General features: G+C 43.0%; 1 protein-coding gene across 10 annotated transcripts in view; it reads right to left on the minus strand.

The window, feature by feature from the left end:
• Positions 1-25,333, minus strand: part of LOC129814153 (nuclear receptor coactivator 2-like) — a 56,708-nt gene that overhangs the window by 23,917 nt on the left and 7,458 nt on the right. For 9 of the 10 annotated variants that reach the window (XM_055866996.1, XM_055866990.1, XM_055866994.1 and 6 more), the window contains exons 2-3: positions 3,355-3,465; positions 771-943 (exon numbers count right to left, since the gene is read on the minus strand). In XM_055866996.1, the coding sequence (XP_055722971.1) occupies positions 771-943; positions 3,355-3,446 (265 nt within the window). In that variant the 5' untranslated portion in view covers positions 3,447-3,465. Of the gene's footprint in view, positions 1-770; positions 944-3,354; positions 3,466-19,175; positions 19,459-25,333 lie in introns of those variants that run through there. The other variant, XM_055866988.1, reaches the window with a different exon arrangement.

Here is a 25,333-nt window from a genome sequence, read left to right on the forward strand (position 1 = left end):
CACTGCACGCTGCTGTATGCACTGCAGCTGCACAAACGGCAGACAATGACAACACACTGTATAATACGGTAAGCTAACTCTCATACCAACATGTTATCAAAAGCTGGAACAGTAGGAAGCTTTTTCACATTATACAGTAGGGGGTGCGTCCTAAAAAGGGCACCCGATTCCATACATAGGGTTCCGGTCAAAAGTAGGAAATAGGGCTCAGTTTGAGATGCAGCCTAGAGCTCTTGCCCTATATCTGCCACAGGCGCTCACACCAATTCAGAACAGTTCCCTTTGAGTCTTGCATCACATTGCGCATTATTACATAATCCAGTCAGTGAATCACAAACAGCCTGCTTTTTCTTTGTCTTCTTCATCATGAAGAGCATCTCATCTGACTGACTCACTGCCGCTGTGTGTGTGTGTGTGTGTGTGTGTGTGTGTGTGTGTGTGTGTGTGTGTGTGTCTGATCTGCTGCCGTCTGCCCTTCCAGGCAGCAGTCTGTATTTCTACACAGACAGGCACAAAAAAGTAGGTAGGCACACACACAAACAGGCATCCTGCCCTTTCAGCACATCTCTCCCTCAGACGCCTTCCAAGCACAGACACACATCTCACTGAGTCATCAGGAACCCACAACGCATCTCTCAGCTAACTAAAATACACACACACAAAGTACAGTAAAGGATGGTGCTATGAAGAACGTAGGTCATTGTATCATATAGGAATGTGTGTGCCTACAATGAAGGCAAGTCACTCAGTAGCAGAAAATAAAACCTTACCCTGCTCTTTTATTTGACGAATCTGCTTCACAGTTTCTTTCAAGATTGCACATTTGTCAGGCTTGACATTGAAGTTGTCAATGTCGTTGATGTTTGCAAAGATCAACTCAGCCAGTTCTTCAATGTATTTGTTTTCATGCTCCCGGTTCGGCTTTTCCGTGCTCCGCTTGGGGCTGTGGAGACAGAGGTACAGGTAAGATGACTAGGCAGGGAGGGCAGAGGGCACACGGATTAGGAAAAACGCTTTCACAGCAATACATGTGGCGTCTTTCTATCAAAGCTTAAGCAAGCAACATAGATAGCCAATATACGTATTTAAGATTAGCCGACGGCCCACCCCCCAAAAAACGTCACTGTATTCTGCCATTGCTTGACCAGTGTATGAATGGACAGGCTCTGGTCAAAAGTAGTGCACTATATAGGGAATAGGGCGCTATTTGAAAAACAGACCATATGACCAGCGTATGACCTGACTGCTGAATGACCTTCTAGAGCAGTTCATCTGAGAGTGATCTGTAACACGGTTTCCTATAGGAAAATGTGGCGCCGGACATTTGACCGGCAGCATTTTAATAAACCGGACATTTCAGAAATTTACCAGACCCATATTAATTGGTTGCATAACCTGATTAAGGCATCCATTCACGGTTCTCAGAATGACAGAAATCACATTTAGTTTATGATAATTCATCTTAACTGAACATGCAACTCGGATGCAAAGGCGAGTGTCATTCTTACAGAATTCTGATGAGCAATTTGAAGATAGTAGAATATAGGTGGCACATCCATAAGCTAAGCTTTCCCTAAAGTAAATTGAATAAAAATTGCCAAAATTATATAGCATAATTAGCTTACCCCGGTCTATAAATTAATAAATAAACTCATGCAAAATAGGTTACTGCACCAGAAAGCATGATTTGTCCACAGAGGATCATTAGCTTCTTAAAAAAAACTTATAGTCTAGTCGGAATGGCCAGCAATTTGGGCAGAGTGTGAGGCAAATACCAAATAGATGATTGCTTTTCATTGAAAGTCGCAACTCAACAGAGAGAACCAGCAAGGTATTTGGCAATATAAAAAAGTGGGGATACAAATGGCTATTAATGTAATGAAAAGAATCATCTGTCTAGTTACCAAAATTCTTAATTGAGTGAAAAGTAACCATCTTATTGGGCCAGTGGAGAACATCGGCTATACATTGGGCCAGTGGAGAACATCGGCTATACATTGGGCCAGTGGAGAACATCGGCTATATATAGGGCCATGCCACGTTTTATAAAATAATTTCCTCCTCCAGGTTAGATGGACGTCATACTGTATTTGTGTCTCCACTTTTCGGGGCTGATTATATGGATCAGACGTCATTTTTACTTATTTGTCAATGTCAGCAGAGTAGGCTACCCTGTAATTTTTGGGCTGCAGTCGTATAAAGCGTAGTCGAATTTTATAAATACATTTCATGCAAAGAAAATGTAGGCTATCTGATATAGCCTAGGCCTACTCTAAGCCACTGCACGCTGCATTAAACAGTATTTTTGCATACATTGATTGAGTTCTATTATTAGCCTACATTATGACTATCCAATCTAATCATCACATTAGGTCTGCAAATGTGAGGATGCTTGGAATGCTTTATTATAAAGGTGAAAATTATCTTCCCCAAACTTGAAACCACCACGCCGCCTATGCTAGAAGAACTGCCCACATTTACTTACCCTCAGCCAACAAGACGAGTAACAAATAGCAAAGTCACTAGCCTATGTCAATCTTCTATCCCCCATAGTAGAAAAGTTAACTTATTATATTGGTCAGCTTGTAGATTCCAAATTCACATAACCAGTAGGGCAGATCAGAACGTGTAGCATAAAATGGTAATGAACTATTATTTCTTTACATTATAAGCACAGCAATGTGCACAAGGTAGTAGGCTACGTGCAAATGTTAGTTCCATAATGCAATTAGTGGGGAAAACACCATCATCAGCGGGTTCATGTGACAGATGAAAATATCAGTTAGAAATGTAGAAAGAGTAGAGATCTAAAGATGCAACAACTAGCATGGGTTGATAATATGACTATGTTGATGTGTGCGTGCGTGCGTGGAGGCGCGTGCGTGCGTGCGTGGAGGCGCGTGCGTGCGCGGAGGCGCGTGCGTGCGCGTGGAGGCGCGTGCGTGCGCGTGGAGGCGCGTGCGTGCGCGTGGAGGCGCGTGCGTGCGCGTGGAGGCGCGTGCGTGCGCGTGGAGGCGCGTGCGTGCGCGTGGAGGCGCGTGCGTGCGCGTGGAGGCGCGTGCGTGCGCGTGGAGGCGCGTGCGTGCGCGTGGAGGCGCGTGCGTGCGCGTCGAGGCGCGTGCGTGCGCGTCGAGGCGCGTGCGTGCGCGTCGAGGCGCGTGCGTGTCGAGGCGCGTGCGTGCGTTCACACATATATTGGAGAGGAATCTGTAACTGTAAGGTAGTGTCGCAAATGGCACCACAATCCTTATAAAGTGCACTTTATTTTGAACAGGGCCCTTAAAGCCTATAGATGGAAAAGGGTGCAATTTGGGCCACATACTTATATTGTGTGTATTTGACAGCTGATCTTACCTGGGCCCCAGGAGGTCTGGGCCACATTCTTTTCGCTTCAGGGACTCTCCCCTGGCAGCAGGGTCGGGGGTGTTCTCCCCCGCACTACTCATCTTCAGCAAATATCACCAACTAAAGGGGGAGAAAGAAGACGCCATTAAAGCTCAAGGCTGACGAAGATCTTCAGATGGAAACACAATAAACCGCTGGAGTATTCAACAGTGTACAGGTATCTACCTTTATTTCAGGAGTACATTTTCTACCCTAGCACCTGAAAGTAATTGGATGGTCGTACATTATGTATGAAACAAGATGCGGTTTAGGACAATGAGAAATTGTAGGGAAAGTCTTTACCAACGAGAGAGACTGAGATGGGTGCTAATCATGACTCACCGTCTCTCACCTAGAGTGGCTTACGAAAGTATTCACCCCCCTTGGCATTTTTCCTATTTTGTTGCCTTACAACCTGGAATTAAAATTGATTTTTTGGGGGAGGGGGGGGGGGTTTGTGTCATTTGAGTTACACAACATGCCTACCACTTTGAAGATGCTAAATATTTTCTTGTGGAACAAACAAGAAATAAGACAAAAAAACAAAAGCAAAGTCAATACTTTGTAGAGAAAACCTTTTACCGCAATTACAGCTGCAAGTCTTTTGGGGTATGTCTCTATAAGCTTGGCACATCTAGCTACTGGGATTTTTGCACATTCTTCAAGGCAAAACTGCTCCAGCTCCTTCAAGTTGGATGGGTTCCCTGGGGTACCGCAATCTTTAAGTCATACCACAGATTCTCAATTGGATTGAGGTCTGGTCTTTGACTAGGCCATCCCAAGACATTTAAAATGTTTCCCCTTAAAACCACTCGAGTGTTGCTTTAGCAGTATGCTTAGGGTCATTGTCCTGCTAGAAGGTGAACCTCTGTCCCAGTCTCAAATCTCTGGAAGACAAACAAGATTCCCTCAAGGATTTCCATGTATTTAGCACCATCTATCAATCCTTCAATTCTGACCAGTTTCCCAGTCCCTGCCGATGAAAAACATCCCCAGAGCATTATGCTGCCACCACCATGCTTCACTGTGGGGATGGTGTTCTCAGGGTAATGAGAGGTGTTGGGTTTGCACCAGACATAGCGTTTTCCTTGATGGAAAAAAATATACATTTTAGTCTCATCTGACCAGAGTACCTTCTTCCATATGTTTGGGGAGTCTCTCACATGCCTTTTGGCGAACACCAAACGTGTTTGCTGATTTTTTTCTTTAAGCAATGGCTTTTTTCTGGCCACTCTTCTGTAAAGCCCAGCTCTGTGGAGTGTACGGTTTAAAGTGGTCCTATGGACTGATACTCCAATCTCCGCTGTGGAGCTTTGCAGCTCCTTCAGTGTTATCTTTGGTCTCTTTGTTGCCTCTGATTAATGCCCTCCTTGCCTGGTCCGTGAGTTTTGGTGGGCGGCCCTCTCTTGGCAGGTTTGTTGTGGTGCCATATTCTTTCCATTTTTTATAATGGATTTAATGGTGCTCCATGGGATGTTCAAAATTTCTGATCTTTTTTTATTACTCAAATCTGTACTTCTCCACAACTTTGTCCCTGACCTGTTTGGAGAGCTCCTTGGTCATCATGGTGCCGCTTGCTTGGCAGTGCCACTTGCTTAATGGTGTTGCAGACTGAGGCTTTTCAAAACAGAAAGATATATATATATATATATATATATATTTCACTTCACCATTGTGTATGTCCATTACATGAAATCCAAATAAAAATCAATTAAAATTACAGGTTGCAATGTTACAAAATAGGAAAAAAAACACCAACTTTTGCAAGACACTGTATCTAGTACATGTCCTCCCAGTCAGCCACGTTGTGTGGGAAGCCTAACTGTAAGAGGTGTCAAAATGTTTACCTCATTATAAGGCAATTTGTATGGCTGTGTAACTGCATGGGCTTCTGTCTCCCATCAAATCCAGGCTGAGGGAGGAAGACCGAGAGTGTATGGCTGCCTTGTGTTTCTGCTCTGTTTGCAGTTATTGGCGAGAGTCCCCCCCCACTAGTCTGTCCAAGACTCTTCACCAGTCAATGCTATTGGTTTGTCAATTACAGAAGTAACAGCGCCTCTTAAAGGGTGTATACACAGGCCAGACCGAACGACACTGGAAATGGCACCCTATTCCCTTCATAGTGCACTGCTTTTGACCAGTGCCCATAGGACTGGTTATGGCCAAAGTAGTACATCATTATGCGAATAGGGTTCCATTTGGGACATAGCCCCTTTGTAGTCTAAACAGAGCTACTTCCTTACCCTGCCCAGTTTGCGCGGACTGATACTAGGCTGACATTCAGGTCCTGCATTGACTGATGCTTCAATAGTAAGAGATCTGTCAACAACAAGGGGCTGTGAACTCAAACACAGAGAGGATGATCACAACTGACCTGCATGGACAGACTGCTGGCCTCATTCAAAAATCACACCACTTTTCCCCGAATGACTGCGGTAAGCAATAAGAATTACAGATCTCTGACTAACACAATTTCCTTATAGAGATGTATAGAACTGTTTCATCGTGACTCATGAAAATACACATCTACAGTGATCTGCATCGAATTCCCGTATATCCTAAAAAAAAACAATGCAATAAAAAATGAATGAATACACATCCAAAATAAACCGTAGTATTAGTCAAGGTCTCATTACATATACAGCCAGCCTGGCCAGTTAGCCTAGCGCATCTCTAGGGCGTGTCAGCTAGCCTAGCATTGAGCTGATCTGAGTTGCTGGTGGAATAGCAGACTAGTGTACTAAGAACCCAGGCAGGCCAGCACATCACCTGACCATTACATAACACACAGCCTGGACCTGCCACTGAGCAGATAGAGCACCAGCTGGGGCAAATCTCCCTGCTCATCTAAATGAATAATCAGCCCATAGATCCCTGCTGGAGACTACACTGGCACTATTAGATCAGGAGGAGGAGGAGGACAGGGGGGGGGGGGGGGGAGAAGAGAATCGGCAGCAGCAGGGAGGAAGAGGAGATGTCTCAGTCTACTTCTCTCATTTATGCATGCTTACCAAATTTATACAGGAATTAATTGTTAGGGCTTCTTACTTGCTCAGTTAAATTAGAGGGGGTGGTATCAAAGCTCTCAAGAAATGAAACAGATCATATAAGCATCTTGAGACGCTGTGATTAGAGCTGTGGCGGTCATGAAATTTTGTCAGACAGTTATTGTCAGAACAGAACTTAACTGAATAATACAGAAAATATATTTTTTCTGTTATGGAGTGAGTACCTATATGAAGTGGCTATGATGAGGTAAAGGTGATCATTTGAAAACAGGTCCTATATGCTAGATTGAGTTATTTGGCAACTTTAGTTGTGAATGATAAACATTTGAATGTCTTATAAAATAAAACATTTAAATGGGCTGCATGATGCGACTATAGGATATTGATGATTTGAGAAAGTAACAACAAACAAAAAACAAAGCTTGTGCTCTGTTCCTTGCCTCGGGCTGCACACACTATTGTCTCATCAAGTAACCATACTTTCACCAATCAGACTAAACTGAGAATAATCTGGTCTTTACTAATATGAAAAACAAGTTTCGATTTTGAAATGGTTCATTATCAATTGGTAGGAACACAGGCAGGGGGGAAAAAGACTGTATGCACACGAAAAGCGAATGGAGGCGGTGCACTTTCCAGCTTGTCTGTTTTGTTGTCTACTTCGGTTTGACAGCGATGCAGGTGATATTCCGCCCAAACTCTGTATGCCATGGGCTCTCCAACCTTGTTCCTGCAGCTACACGGTGCTTCATTTGGAAAACCAAGTGATATCTGGTCAGGAACGTCGATAGCAACATGTTTTCGCAACAGAGCATATTTCACTAAAATGTTGACAGTCCATCTGCGTGCTCGAGAAAGGGATAACGGAGAGAGAGAAGATGGAAACGCATGGTGGTGAGATATTCTGTATAGCAAAAAACAGGTACTGTCACCCAATTAATTATAGAAACACTTAAAAAAATTCACTCTTACTACGCTATTCAAATCAAATTCACTAATTGTAGTGGAACTGTAAGCCGCCCTGCACAATCAATGAACCAACAGCATTGCCTAGGGCTACACGTTCTCTCCCAGACTCATGGATAGAAATGTTGAAGCGTAGCATAATGTAACCAGTCCATTCAGTATGCATAATAATACAGTCCACACTCAAAGGCCAGACCAATAAAAGTACCAAAGACATCTTAAATCAGTTTGGTTTCATGTTTTTCTGCCATGCGTAATATGCAGTAGGCTATGTATTGTATAATGGCACAATCATTTTCATTCATAAGCCTATGCTCTAATATACATGAGTGTTTTGAATGAATCATCACCATAGAAAGCGCTGTCCATTTCATTGTGTTAGGCTTTAAAAACAACATCCACCACAACCATGTTTCACACTGTTTCAACCTGCTTCTTCAAGTGATTAGAGTACGGTGAGTTTTAAGAGTACGATAGGCTTAGTGTTTTGATAAGTGTTTGATGCGATTTTCAATTGCATTTATGTCAGAGTGGTTAGAGGAACAATACAGCCCTGAGTACCAACCATTAGGAACAGATGGTTATTAGCAAGTTGGGTACTACCGAAGCATGTGCTTCTACACCTGCATTCTAGCTGTTTGGGGTTTTAGGCTGGGTTTCTGTACAGCACTTCGAGATATTATCTGATGTACGAAGGGCTATATAAAATAAAATTGATTGATTGATGTCCAGAGTGCATAAAAAGGAGATTACAGTGACAACGATTCACGTGGAATTTTACTGCGGTCATGACTACTGGTGTGGCGGTAATATGGTCACCGCAAAAGCCCTAGTTGTGATTAAGTCAATTAATGTCCATGTTAAACCATGCATGTAGGGAAACATATTTACTTGCTCCCATTCATGGGTTTAAAAAATGAATAAAAATAAACATTGTTGGAAAGTGGTACAGACATCTCTATGGGTTGTGGCAAAGGTCTTCAATGTTCTCTAATGCATACAGTACAGCTTTTAGGTAGGCCACAAATGTGCATGTGTCTGCTCAAACGGTCAGAAACAGACTCGATGAGGGTGGTATGAGGGCCCGACGTCCACAGGTGGGGGTTGTGCTTACAGCCCAACACCGTGCAGGACGTTTGGCATTTGCCAGAGAACACCAAGATTGGCAAATTCGTCACTGGCGCCCTGTGCTCTTCACAGATGAAAGCAGGTTCACACTGAGCACATGAGCACATGTGACAGACGTGACAGAGTCTGGAGACGACGTGGAGAACGTTCTGCTGCCTGCAACATCCTCCAGCATGACCGGTTTGGCGATGGGTCAGTCATGGTGTGGGGTGGCATTTCTTTGTGGGGCCGCACAGCCCTCCATGTGCTCGCGAGAGGTAGCCTGACTGCCATTAGGTACCGAGATGAGATCCTCAGACCCCTTGTGAGACCATATGCTGACACATGCACATTTGTGGCCTGCTGGAGGTCATTTTGCAGGGCTCTGGCAGTGCACCTCCTTGCACAAAGGCGGAGGTAGCGGTCCTGCTGCTGGGTTGTTGCCCTCCTACGACCTCCTCCACGTCTCCTGATGTACTGGCCTGTCTCCTGGTAGCGCCTCCATGCTCTGGACACTACGCTGACAGACACAGCAAACCTTTTTGCCACAGCTCGCATTGATGTGCCATCCTGGATGAACTGCACTACCTGAGCCACTTGTGTGGGCTGTAGACTCCGTCTCATGCTACCACTAGAGTGAGAGCACCGCCAGCATTCAAAAGTGACCAAAACATCAGCCAGGAAGCATAGGAACTGAAAAGTGGTCTGTGGTCACCACCTGCAGAATCACTCCTTTTTTGGGGGTGTCTTGCTAATTGCCTATAATTTCCACCTTTTGTCTATTCCATTTGCACAACAGCATGTGAAATGTATTGTCAATCAGTGTTGCTTCCTAAGTGGACAGTTTGATTTCACAGAAGTGTGATTGACTTGGAGTTACATTGTGTTGTTTAAGTGTTCCCTTTATTTTTTTGAGCAGTATATATATATATATATATATATATATATGTATGTGTGTATTGACTGATCGAGGTAGGTGTGTCGTGTCTTTAAAAGAAATGTTTAAAAAAATCTAAAAAATCTGGCAAAACACTGTATATCCTATGTGAAAGCAGTACTTTGACAGAGAGCCCTCTGGCACTACATAGGGAAAAGAGTGTCATTTGGGACGCAACCCATTGCAAACAGCCTGCATTGGAGGGTCACCATGACCCCGTGATGTGGGGCGACATGTTTCAAGAGAAAACACACAACTGTTTGTCTGGCTGCTTGGAATAAATGCATGGACAGAGCCTAGCCTACATCCTCATTCCATTACAAGGTGGCAGCTCTATACAGTCAGAAGATATAAATCATGTCCCACATTAGTGCTACACATTGTGATTCCACCCCCCATACAGCACTTTGAGCATCTGGAAAGGCACTACATAAATCCATTCAATTATTAGCATTATTAATGATGCCAAAATACGGACCATTCAGCCATTTCCATCGTCGACTAAAGTTGAGGAACACCATTGGCTTTTATTTAGGGGGTAGATCAGCTTTAATACTGCAGATAGAGTGTAGCTTCTATCAATGTAATTGTCTGCATCTTTTCCAATCCCCCATATATTTGTTTGTAAACATATTTTCTCCTAACCCTACCACCCCTCCCCTAATTGGAGTAAAGTAATGGACAATACTTAGGCTTCTACATCCAGCTTATAAAGACTATATACCTAAAAATGTGCTATATATTTTTCAACTGTGCTGTGATGTTTCACAAAAGTTCTGAACCTTTATTCTCACAGTTTCTACAGATTGTAATTAAAGAATTATATTTATAGCAACATTTTTTATATTATTGATCGATTGACTAGGTTTTTTCAAATCACCCAGCAGTGCTATCCCTATAATGCCAGCATCCCGGAGTCGCCTCTTCACTGTTGATGTTGAGACTTGGGTTTTGCGGGTATTATTTAACAAAGCTGCCAGTTGAGGACTTGTGAGGCGTCTGTTTCTCAAACTAGACCCTAATGTACTTGTCCTCTTGCTCAGTTGTGCAATGGGGCCTCCCACTCTTTCTATTCTGGTTAGAGCCAGTTTGTGCTGTTCTGTGAAGGGAGTAGTACACAGCAATGTACGAGATCTTCAGTTTCTTGGCAATTTCTCACATGGAATAGCCTTCATTTCCCAGAACAGACTGATCAGTTTCAGAAGAAAGTAGTTTGTTTCTGGCCATTTTGAGCCTGTAATCAAACCCACAAATGCTGATGCTCCATATACTCAACTAGTCTAAAGGTCAGTTTTATTGCTCCTTTAAAATCAGGACAACAGTTTTCAGCTGTGCTAACATACTTGCAAAAGGGTTTAAGGATCAATTAGCCTTTTAAAATAATGGGCCTCTGTACGCCTATGTAGATATTCCATGAAAGAAATCTGCTGTTTCCAGCTACCATAGTCATTTACAACATTAACAACGTCTCCACTGTATTTCTGATCAATTTTATGTTATTTTAAAAATTGACAAAAAAGTGCTTTTCTTTCAAAAACAAGGACATTTCTATGTGACCCCAAACTTTTGAACGGTAGTGTGTGTGTGTGTGTATACACACAACCACTTTTTCCCCCCCTCCATTCTATTTTGCAAGAATGTATAATAATTTAAACTGAAAATCAAACATTTTGAAACCAGGGATGTTTTGCGTATCAGTTCATGAACCATGTTCCATGGAATTGGTACATTGAATATATGTTTTTTTCTTCCTTAAAATGAAACTGGTATACTTTGGTCTTTAATGCAGGGCTGACAAACAAGTTTGACTTTTTTCCCCCTTCCACTTGAGGTAATGCAATTAGTTGGTTGTAATTTTGATAGAGCAGACATTTCCGTATTGTTTTGTTAGCTGCATGTGTGACAACTCCACCAGTCCTATTAATGATATAATTTACAAAGATACCTTAACATTTTTTCCAAATATATATATCTATATATTTTTTTTTAATCAATGAGTATATTTGAGCTTAACCATAATATTTGTTCTGTCTTTTCTGGTGGATTACACTGAAATTTGAATGAACTTTCTATGGTTTGTTTTAAAAAATAGCAATATTTTGGAGATAATTTTCAAATAACTGAAAGTGAGAGAGGTTGTAATCTGAATAAAGGTAAAAAGGCCATTCTTGAACATGGGGTGAGACATTCTTACTAATCTGTTAGAGGACCAGCTTGGATTTAAGTATAACTTTTGTATGACTGACTCTTTTAGTGAGAGGTTTAATGTGTTAATATTTAATAATTTCATTCCTCCGAATTCATATTGATTATATAAAATGGGCCCGTTTAATTTTGTCTGGCTTGCCATTCCAAATAAAATTGAATATTTTTTGCTCATTTAATAAAAATAAATTATATATATATTTTTTTAAGCGGTCGCTAGGTGTAGCCAAGGCCATAAGCCAATAGCTAATCTCAGATATTACTAAAGTTAAATCAGGGTGATTTTTCCACAAATACACAGGCATTTTCCTTTCCATGGTAGCAAGATCTTATCTATTTTTACTAACTTTCTATTAAAATGTATTGTAGTGCAGTCATTTATTTCAGGACATGAATATTGAGTATGTCCACAACACCATTGGACCACTTTATTGGTAAACTACACGTTAATGTAAAAGTTGTATTTTTTTTGTGATCCAATACGTAATATAGAATTCATCATAATTTGGTTGTAATCTGGAAATGTTAGTAAAGATCCTCAATGAGGCTGTGGAGGGATCTAAATTGTGGATTTAAAAGAAAACATGAATCAGCGTACAATGATACCTTTGTTTTTCCAAACCCTTGACAATATTCTTGTATCCGACATTAATAGCTAACATTTCGATGGCCATAATAAAATATTCCCAATAGTGGACAACATTGTTTTGCTCCTCTTGGCAGTTTAGTACTTCCTGAGAAGTAGCCATTATTTACTATTTTACACATAGGGTTACTATACATAACTTTAACCCATTTTATAAGAGATTGTAAAAAAAATATAACATTCCAGTCATACTTAATCAAAAGCCAGCTAATCAGCTATGAATACCAGGCTTTGACTATGGTGATTTGGAGCAAGGTCTTCCAATTTCGAATACTTTTTCACATTCAAAAAATGGCAAAAGCCCTTTAAAAATGGTCTGTCATGATGATAATAACAGAGGAGTAACCTCAGGCACATTTCAAATTCGATTGCGGGTTGAAGACAACGCAGCTTTTAAAAGGCAATGTTCCCGCATTTCGCAGAGATTGCATTCATAGTAAACGCTGTATGTCGGCTCAATTGGAATATACCTTTAGAAACGCATTGTCGGCTGTCCAGTGCGCTTAATCCTCCATTCAGTATTTAAGTTCCTCATCACCCAGGACTGGTTGTCATTGTAATAGGAAATGGAGCTGATATGACACAGTAGAAGCTTTCCTTTTGGACAAGCCAGAGAAGATTCCTTCACTTTTGCACCTTTATACTTGCTGAGAAAACCAGGACCTATTTTTGTTAGTTTAGTGACACCTTTTTACTCATTGAAAGGCACTCTAGGATCTTTAGGATAAGTCTTCCAATTTCCACAGGTCCATAACATAACACTCCTCCTAAGGGCAAAAATACTCTGAATTCAAAAATAGTATTATTTTCAGCATGCTGCACGGCCTGCAAAGGTCCACAACACACTTTAAATGTTCATTGTTTTATTAGTTGAAAATAACACACTACATGACCAGTGGTCTCCCAAAGGCAGCAAAGAGGCTAGTCTTTTGATCAGGAAGATAATCCTGTTAGGAAGCGGTGATCAATCCAACGGTTAATTCTGTAATGCCTCAGTTGACCTCTGAACTGTCTTCTACTCGTTGCAGAAAATGTTTTAAATGGGTTTACTTTGTGAGGCACTTGGTTTCTCTAATTTCATTAGTATTGGAAGGAGAAGATGCTGGGGTGTAAGCATGTTGTGGTATGCTACATTACTGTTAATTCAGAGAGCCTGCCGCGGACGGTGATGGAACAATCTGTCCCAGTATGCTTTCTATGATCTGTGAGGTCATTACCATTGGATCAACCATAGAATTAGGAATTAGAATACTAATTTAATAGGATATCTATGGGATCAACACCATGATGTCCTAATCATCAGACGTGACTGCTCTCTTCTTCATCATCCTTCTCCCTGGAGTGTCAAGTTCTTTGACAAGAGTATTAAGGCTGGCCAGCACAACCAAATACAGGAATATAAATTAAAACATTTCTCATCACATAGGAAAGGAATCAGCCCTAAGTAACGGAGTTTAGAATACCCTTACTGAGGATGTTGAAACACCATGAAAGCAGAGACTGCCATGACTTCATGGACCCTCATACTCAGTGAGATGTATCAGTCAGTGAGTCAGACTTTGAGGATGTCTAAGCCTGTACAGACAGATCTCTTAGCCTATAGAAAAGCCATGGTAACAGGGCTCAAGGCCTCTCATCAGACACATACACTGGGTATTAAATCTTCTTTAGTGTGGATTAGGAGCCCTAGTTTTCCTGTAGCAGCCCTATAGCTACGCATGCTGGTGTACAATCTCTGTTTGCAGAATAATCAATTCCAAGAGACGATGAATGAGAGCTGGAGCCAGCCATTATCAGGCTGATCCCACAGGTCAAATTGAATCAGGGCTCCGTCCTGCCGACGTTCCCTGGCCCACTCAGACTTCCTAGGTCAAATCAAATCTAAATGTTATGTCACATGCGCTAAATACAACCGGTGTAGTAGACCTTACCGTGAAACGCTTACTTACAAGCCCTTAACCAACAGTTCAGTTCAAGAAACAGAGCTAAGAAAATATTTACTAAATAAAAACAGTAAAATGACATAACAATAACGACGCTATATAGAGGGGGCACTGGTACCGAGTAAATGTTCAGGGGTACAGGATAGTCGAGGTAATTTGTGCATGTAGTTAGGGGTAAAGTGACTATGCACGGACAATAAACAGCAGCAGCAGTGTAAAAAATAAAACAAGTGTGGGGGGGGGGGGGGGGGGGTATATGTAAATAGTTTGGTTAGCCATTTAATTAATTGTTCAGCAGTCTCATAGCTTGAGGGTAGAAGCTGTTAAGGAGCCTTTTGGACCTAGACTTGGTGCTCCGGTACCGCTTGCCAAGCGGTAGCAGAAAAAACAGTCTATGATTTGGGTGACTGGAGTCTGACAATGTTTTGGGCCTTCCTCCGACACCGCCTGGTATGTAGGTTCTGGATGGCAGGAAGCTTGGCCTCAGTGATGTATTGGGCCGTACACAATACCCTCTAACGCCTTACGGTCAGATACCGATCAGTTGCCAAACCAGGCAGTGATGCAACCGGTCAAGATGCTCTCGATGGTGCTTTAGAACTTTGAGGATCTGGGGACCCATCCATTCCAAATAGTTTCAGTCTCCTGAGGGGGAAAGTTGTTGTCGTGCCCTCTTCACAACTGTCTTGGTGTGTTTGGACCCCTCTCGACCCGCTCCACTACAACCCTGCTGATGTAAATGGGGGCCTGATCTGCTATCCTTTCCCTGTAGTCCACAATCATCTCCTTTATCTTGCTCACATTAAGAGAGAGGTTATTGGCCTGGCACCACATTGCCAGGTCTCTGACTTCCTCACTATAGGCTGTCTCATCGTTGTCGGCGATCAGGCCAACCACTGTTGTCATCAGCAAACTTAATGATCGTGTTGGAGTCATGCTTGGCCACGCAGTCATGTGTGAACAGGGAGTACAGGAGGGGACTAAGCACGCACCCCTGAGGGAAACCGGTGTTGAGGATCAGCGTGGCAGATGAGTTGCCTACCCTTACCACCTGGGGGCGGCCTGTTAGGAAGTCCAGGATCCAGTTGCAGAGGGAGGTGGTTAGTCCCAGGGTCCTTAGCTTACTGATGAGCTTTGTGGGCGCTATGGTGTTGAATGCTGAGCTGTAGTCAATGAACAGCACTCTCACATAGGTGTTCCTTTTGTCCAGGTGGGAAAGGGCAGTATGGAGTGTGATTGAGCTTGCATCATCTGTGGATATGTTGGTGCAGTATGCGAATGAGAGTGGCTCTAGGGTTTCTGGGATGATGGTGTTGATGTGAGCCATGACCAGCCTTTCAAAGCACTTCATGGCTACCAACATGAGTGCTACGGGGCGGTAGTCATTTAGGCATGTTACCTTCACATTCTTGGGCACAGGGACTATGGTGGTCTGCTTGAAACATGTAAGTATTACAGACTCAGTCAGGGAGAGGTTGAAGACAGTTGGTCCGCGCATGCGCTAAGTACATGTCCTGGTAATCTGTCTGGTCCCACAGGCTTGTGAATGTTGACCTGTTTAAAGGTCTTGCTCACATCGGCTACGGAGAGTGTGATCACACAGTCGTCCGGAACAGCTGGTGCTCTCATGCATGCTTCAGTGTTGCTTGTATTTAGCTCGTCTGGTAGGCTCGCGTCACTGGGGAGCTCGCGGCTGGGTTTCCCTTTGTAGTCTTTAATAGTTCGCAAGCCCTGCCACATCCGACGAACGTCAGAGCCAGTGTAGTAGGACATATGGTGCACTACTTTTGACCAGAACTCTACGGGCCCTGATCAAAGTGAATTCGGAAAGTATTCAGACCCCTTGACTTTTCACATTTTGTTACATTACAGCCTTATTCTAAAATGGATTTAATAAAAAAAAATCCTCAATCTATACACAATGTGGTTTTTAGACATTTTTGCAAATGTATTAACAATAAAAAACAAATACCTTAACATAACTATTCAGACCCTTTGATTTGAGACTCGAAATTGAGCTCAGGTGCATCCTGCTTCGATTGATCATCCTTGAGATGTTTCTGCAACTTGATTGTAGTCCACCTGGGTTAATTTCAATTGATTGGACATGATTTGGAAAGACACACACCTGTCTATATAAGGTCCCGCAGTTGACCGTGCATGTCAGAATAAAAATCAAGCCATGAGGTTGAAGGAATTGTCCATAGAGCTCTGAGACAGGATTGTGTCGAGGCACAGATCTGGGGACGGGTACCAAAAAAGATCTGCAGCATTGAAGGTCCCCAAGAACACAGTGACCTCCATTTTAAAATGGAAGAATTTTTAGAACCGCCAAAACTCTTCCTAGAGCTGCCCGCCCGGCCAAACTGAGCAATTGGGGGAGAATGGCCTTGGTCAGTGAGGTGACCAAGAACCCGATGACCACTAACAGTTCCTCTGTGGAGATAGCAGAACCTTCCAAAACCACAACCATCTCTGCAGCACTCCACCAATCAGGCCTTTATGGTAGAGTGGCCAGACAGAAGCAACTCCTCAGTAAAAGGCACATGACAGCCCTCTTGGAGTTTGCCAAAAGGCACCTAATGACATCTGGAGGAAACCTGGCACCATCCCTATGGTGAAGCATGGTGGTGGCAGCAGCATCATGCTGGGAGGATGTTATTCAGCAGCAGGGACTGGGAGACTAGTCAAGATCAAGGTAAAGATGAACAACCTGCTCCAGAGCGCTCAGGACCTCAGACTGGGGTGAAGGTTCACCTTCCAACAGGACAACAACCCTAAGCACACAGCCAAGACAATCCAGGAGTGGCTTCGGGACAAGTCTCTGAATGTCCTTGAGTGGCCAAGCCAGAGCCTGATCTAATATATCTGGAGACCCCTACAAATAGCTGTGCAGTGACGCTCCCCATCCAACCTGACAGAGCTTGATAGGATCTGCAGAGAAGAATGGGAAACTCCCCAAATACAGGGGTGCCAAGCTTGTAGCGTCATACCAAAGAAGACTCAAGGCTGTAATCACTTCCAAAAGTGTTAACAAAGTACTGAGTAAAGGGTCTTAATACTTATTTAATGTAATATTTCAGATTTCATTAGTAAAAATGTATTTTAATGCTTTGCTTTGTCATTATGGGATATTGTGTGTTGATAGAGGGGGGGAAACTATTTCAATCCGTTTTTGAATAAGGCTGTAACGTAACAAATTGTGGAAAAAGTCAAGGGGTCTGAATACTTTCCGAATGCATTGTATAGGGTAATAGGGTGCCAATATAGCGTAATAGGGTGCCAATATTAGGAAGCTGTTCCTAATGTTTTGTAGACTCAGTGTATAGGGAACTTTACAGGAAATATGGTGTCATTTGGGACACAACCTATGATGACTCACGCCCACCTAGCTCAATTAACGGGGATATCATAGAATATCCAGAAGACTGGATGTATCTAGAAGAAAATGCATCACTCATCATACTGACACACAGCATAGGACCAACCAGATGTTATCGGCTCAGCTCAGGCTGCTACCACAGTAAATCGGGATAGGCATTTCTAACACCGTCTTTGATTGTTTTCTTAATTGTCTTATGACTTGTGACACTTCTGTGCTGGAATGTGCAGCAAACGACTGCCTCACTGTGTGTGTGCAGGCTGCGAGTGGAGTGTAGACCAAGTGTGCTCATCGTCAATGACCCACTTCTGTCCAGTTTGTCTCCCTCAATGCAAATACAGCCCAAATTGCTATTTGCATAAAGCGAACAGTCAATCACTGTAATTTACTTAGAATGAGTCCAAATTATCCTCTAAGATAGATTTCTGTACACTGACTGAGCAGACATTAGTTTAGAAACATTATTTAGATTACGCTCAATGGGCCGATGGAAGACAACATGGAAATAACAGGCTGAACTCATTACCGCCTATGTGGGCTTGACAATGTCTGTGACACCAAATGCCACCCTACTCACTAAAGGTCCATGAGGCTCCGGCCTTATGTACTGCACAACATAGGGAATAGGGTGCCATTTATGACGCAAGCAATGTCAGAATGCATTGAACATGGAACCGGATCAATACCATTGAACACACTTACCCTGTGGCTAACTAATTTCCTAACACAGACAGGAATCATATATAGTAATGGCACAGTGGACATTAGGTCCAAAACAAATGGCGCTGCCTTGCAGCTGCATTCCAAAACATTGAACTCGCTGGCTTTATCGCATCCATGTGAAAACACAGCAACAATGGCTGAAGCTGCATCACATTCTATAGCCTGGTCCGAGATCTGTTTGTGCGCTTGCCTACTAAATTGTTGTCCTTGTCAAGCCAAATGAGTGACAGGGAGTTGGCATGATAGCACAAACAGACTGGCACTCAGGCTACGCGATCTAGGCTCAGAAAACAAAAACAACTAAACCAGAGTCGCATGGAAGCTTTGTTGACTGTCAGTGGCACCTCTTTATCCCCTATGCTACACCAGGCCAAGCAAGGAGCAGGCAGGGTGTTGTGTTAAAGAGCCATGTTCACCTTCCTCAGCCCTGTACTGAAGAGATGCTCCATGACCTACTGTACGACTGTCTGCATCTCAAAAAACCCATTCCCTATGGAGAGAGGAATGTCCTACTGTTGATCTACTGTACACACTTAATAAAGCGCCACACATTATTCCCAGAACCAAATCTATACAAACAGTTAATTCCGTATACCAGCCCCCTGATCAGACTTGTGGGTAGTTTACAAGAGGCTTGTCCTGTTCATCTCAGGTGACATCATGTAGGACTGCTGACAACACACGACAAAGAGCTAATGGAATGTTCTGTGGACATCTAAATACCTCTCAGAATAAGGTTGGAAGTTTGTTGTGTAGATAAAAGCCCACACAAACACTTGCCTAAAAACAAACTGCACCAAATGTACCAACAAACAAAATATTTGTCCACTTCCATTGTGAAACAATAGCTAGGCCTATTTATTCCATTACTTACCGCTTTGACCAAAGGTGGGTCCGCAAATCCACAGTGTCTGACCCATGGCTACTGTAGTTTCAGTTTCACAGCAAAAACAGGAGCAGCCCTCTCAGTTAGATAGCCTAATAACGTTGAGTCCAGGCAGGCAGTCACCGCACTGTAGAAACTACACAGCGATGTAGACAGAGGAACATGCTGGAGCAAGGACGTGCGCAAAAAGCAGATTACCCTCCTGTGTCATCTGCTCCTAATGACAGCTGACAAACTACAGCACAAATCCTCCTTGAACTGCCCGGCCGATGAGCTCCAATCCCCTCCCCCCACTCCTCCCTAGCCCCGCCCCCTCCCCCCCCCCCCCCCCGAAAATACAGCACAGCCAGAGTACAGCGCTCGAAAATTCCAATAGCTTCTGACGCCCGCCCGAAAAGTGGTTTCCTTTTTCACCAAGATAATGGCCTACTCTTGTCACATGACACAAAGCAGAAGCAATAATGGACTGGCAAAAGAGGTGGAGGCAGTGTGCGTTTGACACAGCAGGCAGCTGGCTTTCGTTTCACTAGCCCTGTCAACCTGCAGAGGTCTCTCCCCCTTTACTTTCACTTTGCAGAACATTATTTTATAACATCAACATTTGGGGAACAGCTGATTTATAGAAACAACAAAGGGCTTGTTGTTATCATACAGTTGTGTATGTGCCAGTTGAGTGATTGTTGTTAGATACAAATATAGTACACACTATAGTAAACCCCGTTGACCAGTGTCCTCACCAGGGGGTGTACTTGTACAATCAATCAGCCTCACGCTACTGTAACAGGAGACATCCTCCTGCACCATGGGCCCTTTCTGGCTCGGACAAGGCTTACTTTCTTATAGTAAACACAGGTCTGTTCCAAAGCAGAAAAGGCACAATATCAGGGAAGGAATGAGAACGGTTGATTCAGCTGACTCACCGTGGCTTTATGAGACACATTGTTCTTAATGAACTTCTGCTGCAGGTTTCCTTCAGACATCATCCACTCCTCTCTATGAAAGCCTGACCAAGAAGAGGCATACTACAGTTTGATCCAAACCTAAGACAGCTACTGTACATTCAATTGGCTCAAGAGAGAGCTATAGTTAGTTTAATGCAATCAGCCAAGTTCTCTGTAGACACGCGAGGAGCAGTATATACCACTTGAACGTGTGAGGACCATAACATGAAATTGAGTCCAACAAGTCAGAAAGCACTGCAATAAGAGAATGAGTAAAAAGAGGAAGCAAATTTCTTGGGGACCAGCCAACTAGAAAGCTAGAGCTTTCTCGCCGTGTGTGTGTGTGTGTGTGTGTGTGTGTGTGTGTGTGTGTGTGTGTGTGTGTGTGTGTGTGTGTGTGTGTGTGTGTGTGTGTGTGTGTATAGAAAAGAGGTTTGTCTGATTTGTACTGTATGAAACCACAGAGCACTTGAAGATGCACCTGCTCCCAGAGAGACCAAACGGAAGCGTGGGGACGAAAGCTGACTAAAAGTGATTTCCACCAGGCCCAGCCCCTCTCTGCCGCCCCACCACACCACTCAGAGGGAGGAGCAGAGCCTAGCACACACTACATCACTCACACTTTACAGCAGAAGGGCATAGGGAAGATGGGAGGGCTGGGGGGCCATAGGGCTGGGGGCTATAGGGCGTGCCGGTAAGACTCAACCCTATGACTAAAGCACTAAATCTGACTCATCATCAGTCAACCGTCACTCATCAGAAGACAGACTCAAGTCTCTGATGATACAGGGAGGTTACAAGCAGGTGCTGTGACCTTTTCAACTTCTGCTTTTCCACTTTGGGAGTGAATAGAAAATGAAACGTGTTGGCAGAAAGAAAGACTTGAACCCATGAGGTGGGGGGGTTTTGACATGTTAATGGATGAAATGCTTCTGCTTCAATAGGGTGCGTCGAGATAAATAATCTAACCCTTTCACATGTATTTCATCATGCCAAATCATAGGATGGTTACATAGCAAACCACCCCACAAAAAAACTCACTGCCTCTCACCAATGGAGGCCGGTCGTTTCAAGGTTGCTTCTTTCATTGCACATTAATCTAGTATGCCCTACATCCATCACAGCTTCTTTTTAAGTGAATTTCAAAAACTATGCAGGACAAAAACAAGTCAAATCTTTTCCAAATGAGAACAGGTCCTGAGGTGCGCACATAAAGCAGCGACACACACACTTCAGCTCTAAACAGGGACTGGTCAAATCCCCCAGTCAGTCAGGACAATCATGTGATGCTGTGTGTTGAGAGCAACAGTGCTTTCCTCCTCCTGTAACATGATCTCCACCAACAACAGGGCACTGGAGAGAGGGGATGGGTGGGGGAGCGTGGCCGGAGAACATCAGCTTTCTGTTGATAGTCAAATCAATTGAAAGGAAGAATTCAGAAAAGAACAGTGAGCTATGCTTAGGATGGTATATAAAAGTTGATACATTTTTAGAAGGTCCGCACTTAAAATATATTTGTAAAGTTATATTATGCCATGTTATTAAATTAGAGGCAACAAGAGCAAAAATAAACGTTTTGGTTGCTAGACCATCGTCAGTGTGACAAAATGTAATGTGGCCTAAATCAGTGTGTCTGGTCATTACCATGTCAGAGCATCTGTGTTTAAGTTCCTCGCAGCTGATCGGAGGTCAGGAGTTCACCATTCTTTCCCTCTGGAATGCGCCAATGACAGGGCAGCTCAAAGAGTAATGTTGGCTCAACCAGCTCAATTGATTAGGTCCAGTAATGTGATCTGAACACACACACAAGGATGAAACAGCACCTCACTCCGATGGAATTTCTCTCCTGGTTGAAGGCTTGAAACTATGGGCCTAGTCGCCTGAGCAGCACACTGTGACCTTTGGCCGAGTGCTTACACGTCATTACTGAATCAACAGGTAATGCTATTTGTTGTCGTTTTCATTTGTCCAACTAGCTCATGGTAGACTTTGCCTCCTGCCTGCGCAGATCTAACATCAGATTAGATTTTTCTCTATCCATTCAAGCCTTAAAGTGTCTGCATGCTTCCCATCTGAAACAGTTCGTGCATATATTATGACGCCATTTTTGTTCGTTTTGGTCTTTGGCACTGTTTATTTACAGATGTACAGGCACACAACATTTTTCCTCGAGGCAAGCCGAAGTTGGGTAGTCCCCTTCGTCAGTGATTGGTCAACAGTAAAGATTGTTTAAGTGTTTGTTGGTCATTCAACCAGAGACAAAATCGTTTTCATTCTCATTTTTCTTCACTAGAGAAATACTGCACTAGACATCTTAAATTAGGTTAAAAAAATATATATATAAAAAAATATTAATGTTTTTTTTTTAATCGGGTGACTAAGATGTCCTCGCCAAAAACATAAAAATTAATGATTTTTATTGAGTCAACTTAGATTAATTCTGGCTAGTACAAATAGTACTATTGACGCTTTTTTCTTGTTTTTCCAAATCAGAAGGTCTTTTAAGGGAGTCTGCAAGCACACTCGTTCGGTTCACCTAGCCAAGTGGGACACCTTCTGTATTTTGAAAGTTGATTACTGACATGCAAAACATTTTGGGACTGTATCAACATTTGACTTCTGAAATAAACAGCAAAACATAGTTTGTGGAATTGTTCATTAAATCATTTTACACACACACACACACACACACACACACACACACACACACACACACACACACAGCAAGACCTACTTCCAGGCTATGATTAATTGGTGTTACTAAGCAACCAGATGGTAACAGAGTGAACTTGAGGTACTGGAAACTGTACGAGACAGCTGAAATATGTGCTGGTTTGAGGAAAAAGGCTTTTATTTCAGAATTATACCGGAAAGAAAGCATCTTAGTAGCCTATTGTTATTATGGTGTTGCCGTTTCAATGTCAATATGGTATCATGATCACATTGTAATGATGATATTACTCAAAATCACCATAACCACCAATGTATTTTCAAAACATGACAGACTTGAGAGTTCATTGGGAGGCTTTTCACATCCAGAACAGTAAATTCTACAATATATCTAGACTAAACCATGGAAACCCTGCCAGATTGCACAACAAGCAGGCAAACTGAACACTGCGTCTAACAACTGGTGCTGCAGTTACAAGGTAAAAAAGCATCTACTGCTGAACCCTTTTCACAGCAATGTGGGATTCCTAAAAATAAAATAAAAACTAAACAATCCTACAACCAAGCCAAACAAACAGGAGGTTGGTTCCAAGCCTGCCTGGCTGTTAGTCTACAGTGCCTTCACACAGAGTGTAGCACAGTGGCGACTTTATCACCAGGACCCGTCACAGAGCTGCAGAATTATGGCCACAGCTCAAACTAAATTAGCACTTGTTATGCAACCCTGGACTTGGCTCCCAGGCCACTGGTTCATTACACTGCATTCTGATTCACTATCGTTTGCTGTGTGGCCTACAAACAGTTTACCATGGTGGGTTGAGACTGTCTGTGAGTACACCAAGTACACTTATTCAAATTGTGCGTGGTGTGTGTGTGGACTGTGCAAACAGCACAGATTCCCTATTTGAACCAGTCTCCTCCCCAGTGTAGTATGTTACAACCACCATTTCAAGACATTAATTGCTCTTTCAGAGCATTGCTGAATGCTAGAAAGGAATGGACCCCTTAAATCAAATGTTAATACTTATGAGCCCCTAACCAATAATGCAGTTTCCAAAAAATATGGATAAGAATAAGAGATAAAAGTAACAAGTAATTAAAGAGCAGCAGTAAAATAACAATAGCGAGACTATATACAGGGGGGGTACCGATACAGATTCAATGTGCGGGGGCACGGTCAGTTGAGGTAGTATGTACATGTAGGTAGAGTTATTAAAGTGACTATGCATAGATGACAACAGAGAGTAGCAGTGATGTAGAGGGGGAGGTAATGCAAATAGTCTGGGCCGTTTGACTAGATGTTCAGGAGTCTTATGGCTTGGGGGTAGAAGCTGTTTCGAAGCCTTTTGGACATAGACTTGGTGCCCCGGTACCGCGCGGTAGCAGAGAGAACAGTCTATGACTAGGGTGGCTGGAGTATGACCATTTTTAGGGCCTTCCACTGACACCGCCTGGTATAGAGGTTCTGGATGGCAGGAAGGTTGGCCCCAATGATGTACTGGGCTGTTCGCACTACCCTGTAGTGCCTTGCGGTCGGAGGCCGAGCAGTTGTCATACCAGGCAGTGATGCAACCAGATCATACTGTAAGGTGGCACTGGCAGTCCATCCATTAACTATCGTTGAGGTGTTTGAGGTGGTGACTGCCTGGACGGTTGGGTTAACACTGGTAGTGTTAGTAAGTCTGCGGCCAAAGCAGTTAATACAGGGGGGGAATCAGAACAGTCACTGAGACACCCGTCACTGCAGTGTGACATCCAGGTGACAGACTCAGTGTGTGGCGACGGCGGCACTTAATGCACACACTCTAGTGTTTCCGTCGCAATCATTTATGTGGTGCTGTACCCACAGCAAAATTTCCCCCCCCCCAAAAAAAAATGTCTGCAGAGGCACACTATGAAGATGCTATAACAGTCCACGTTTACTTTTCCTTTGCAAACAAAACGTATAATGAATAGAAAACTCTGATAACCCCATAGTAGAATAGTTACCTACCTAGTCGGCTTGATGTATGTTCTACGTGAGAGAAACATTCCTCTCGAGGTGCATTCAAGTTACGAGTGCCATAGTGAGGGAAACATGCATTCTGACAAGCAGTCAATGTACAACAATTCTTGCAATCGTGGTTAAAACAGCAGTTTCAATGGCCTTTGTTAAAATAATAATAATTAAAAGAGGGGGATCCCAGCTTTCCATTCCTACTTTATTTGTTTCTCAACTCCTAAATATGCACAAATCGCACCATTTTAAAACCTGAGTTTTTAGCAGCCATATGGTTAATCTTCAGGATCGGTGTCCCGTTCACGGGACGGTTGAGCTAACGTAGGCTAATGGGATTAGCATGAGACTAGGTAACAAGAACATTTCCCAGGACATAGGCATATTTGATAGTCAGAAAGCTTTAAATTCTTGTAAAATTTACTGCACTGTCCAATTTACAGTAGCTATTACAGTGAAAGAATACCATTCTATTGTTTGAGGAGAGTGCACTATTTTGAACATGAAGTTATTAATAAACAAATTAGGCACTATTAGGC

The sequence above is a fragment of the Salvelinus fontinalis genome, chromosome 17 (genome assembly GCF_029448725.1).
Source record: "Salvelinus fontinalis isolate EN_2023a chromosome 17, ASM2944872v1, whole genome shotgun sequence".
In the NCBI taxonomy this organism is placed as follows: Eukaryota; Metazoa; Chordata; class Actinopteri; order Salmoniformes; family Salmonidae; genus Salvelinus; species Salvelinus fontinalis.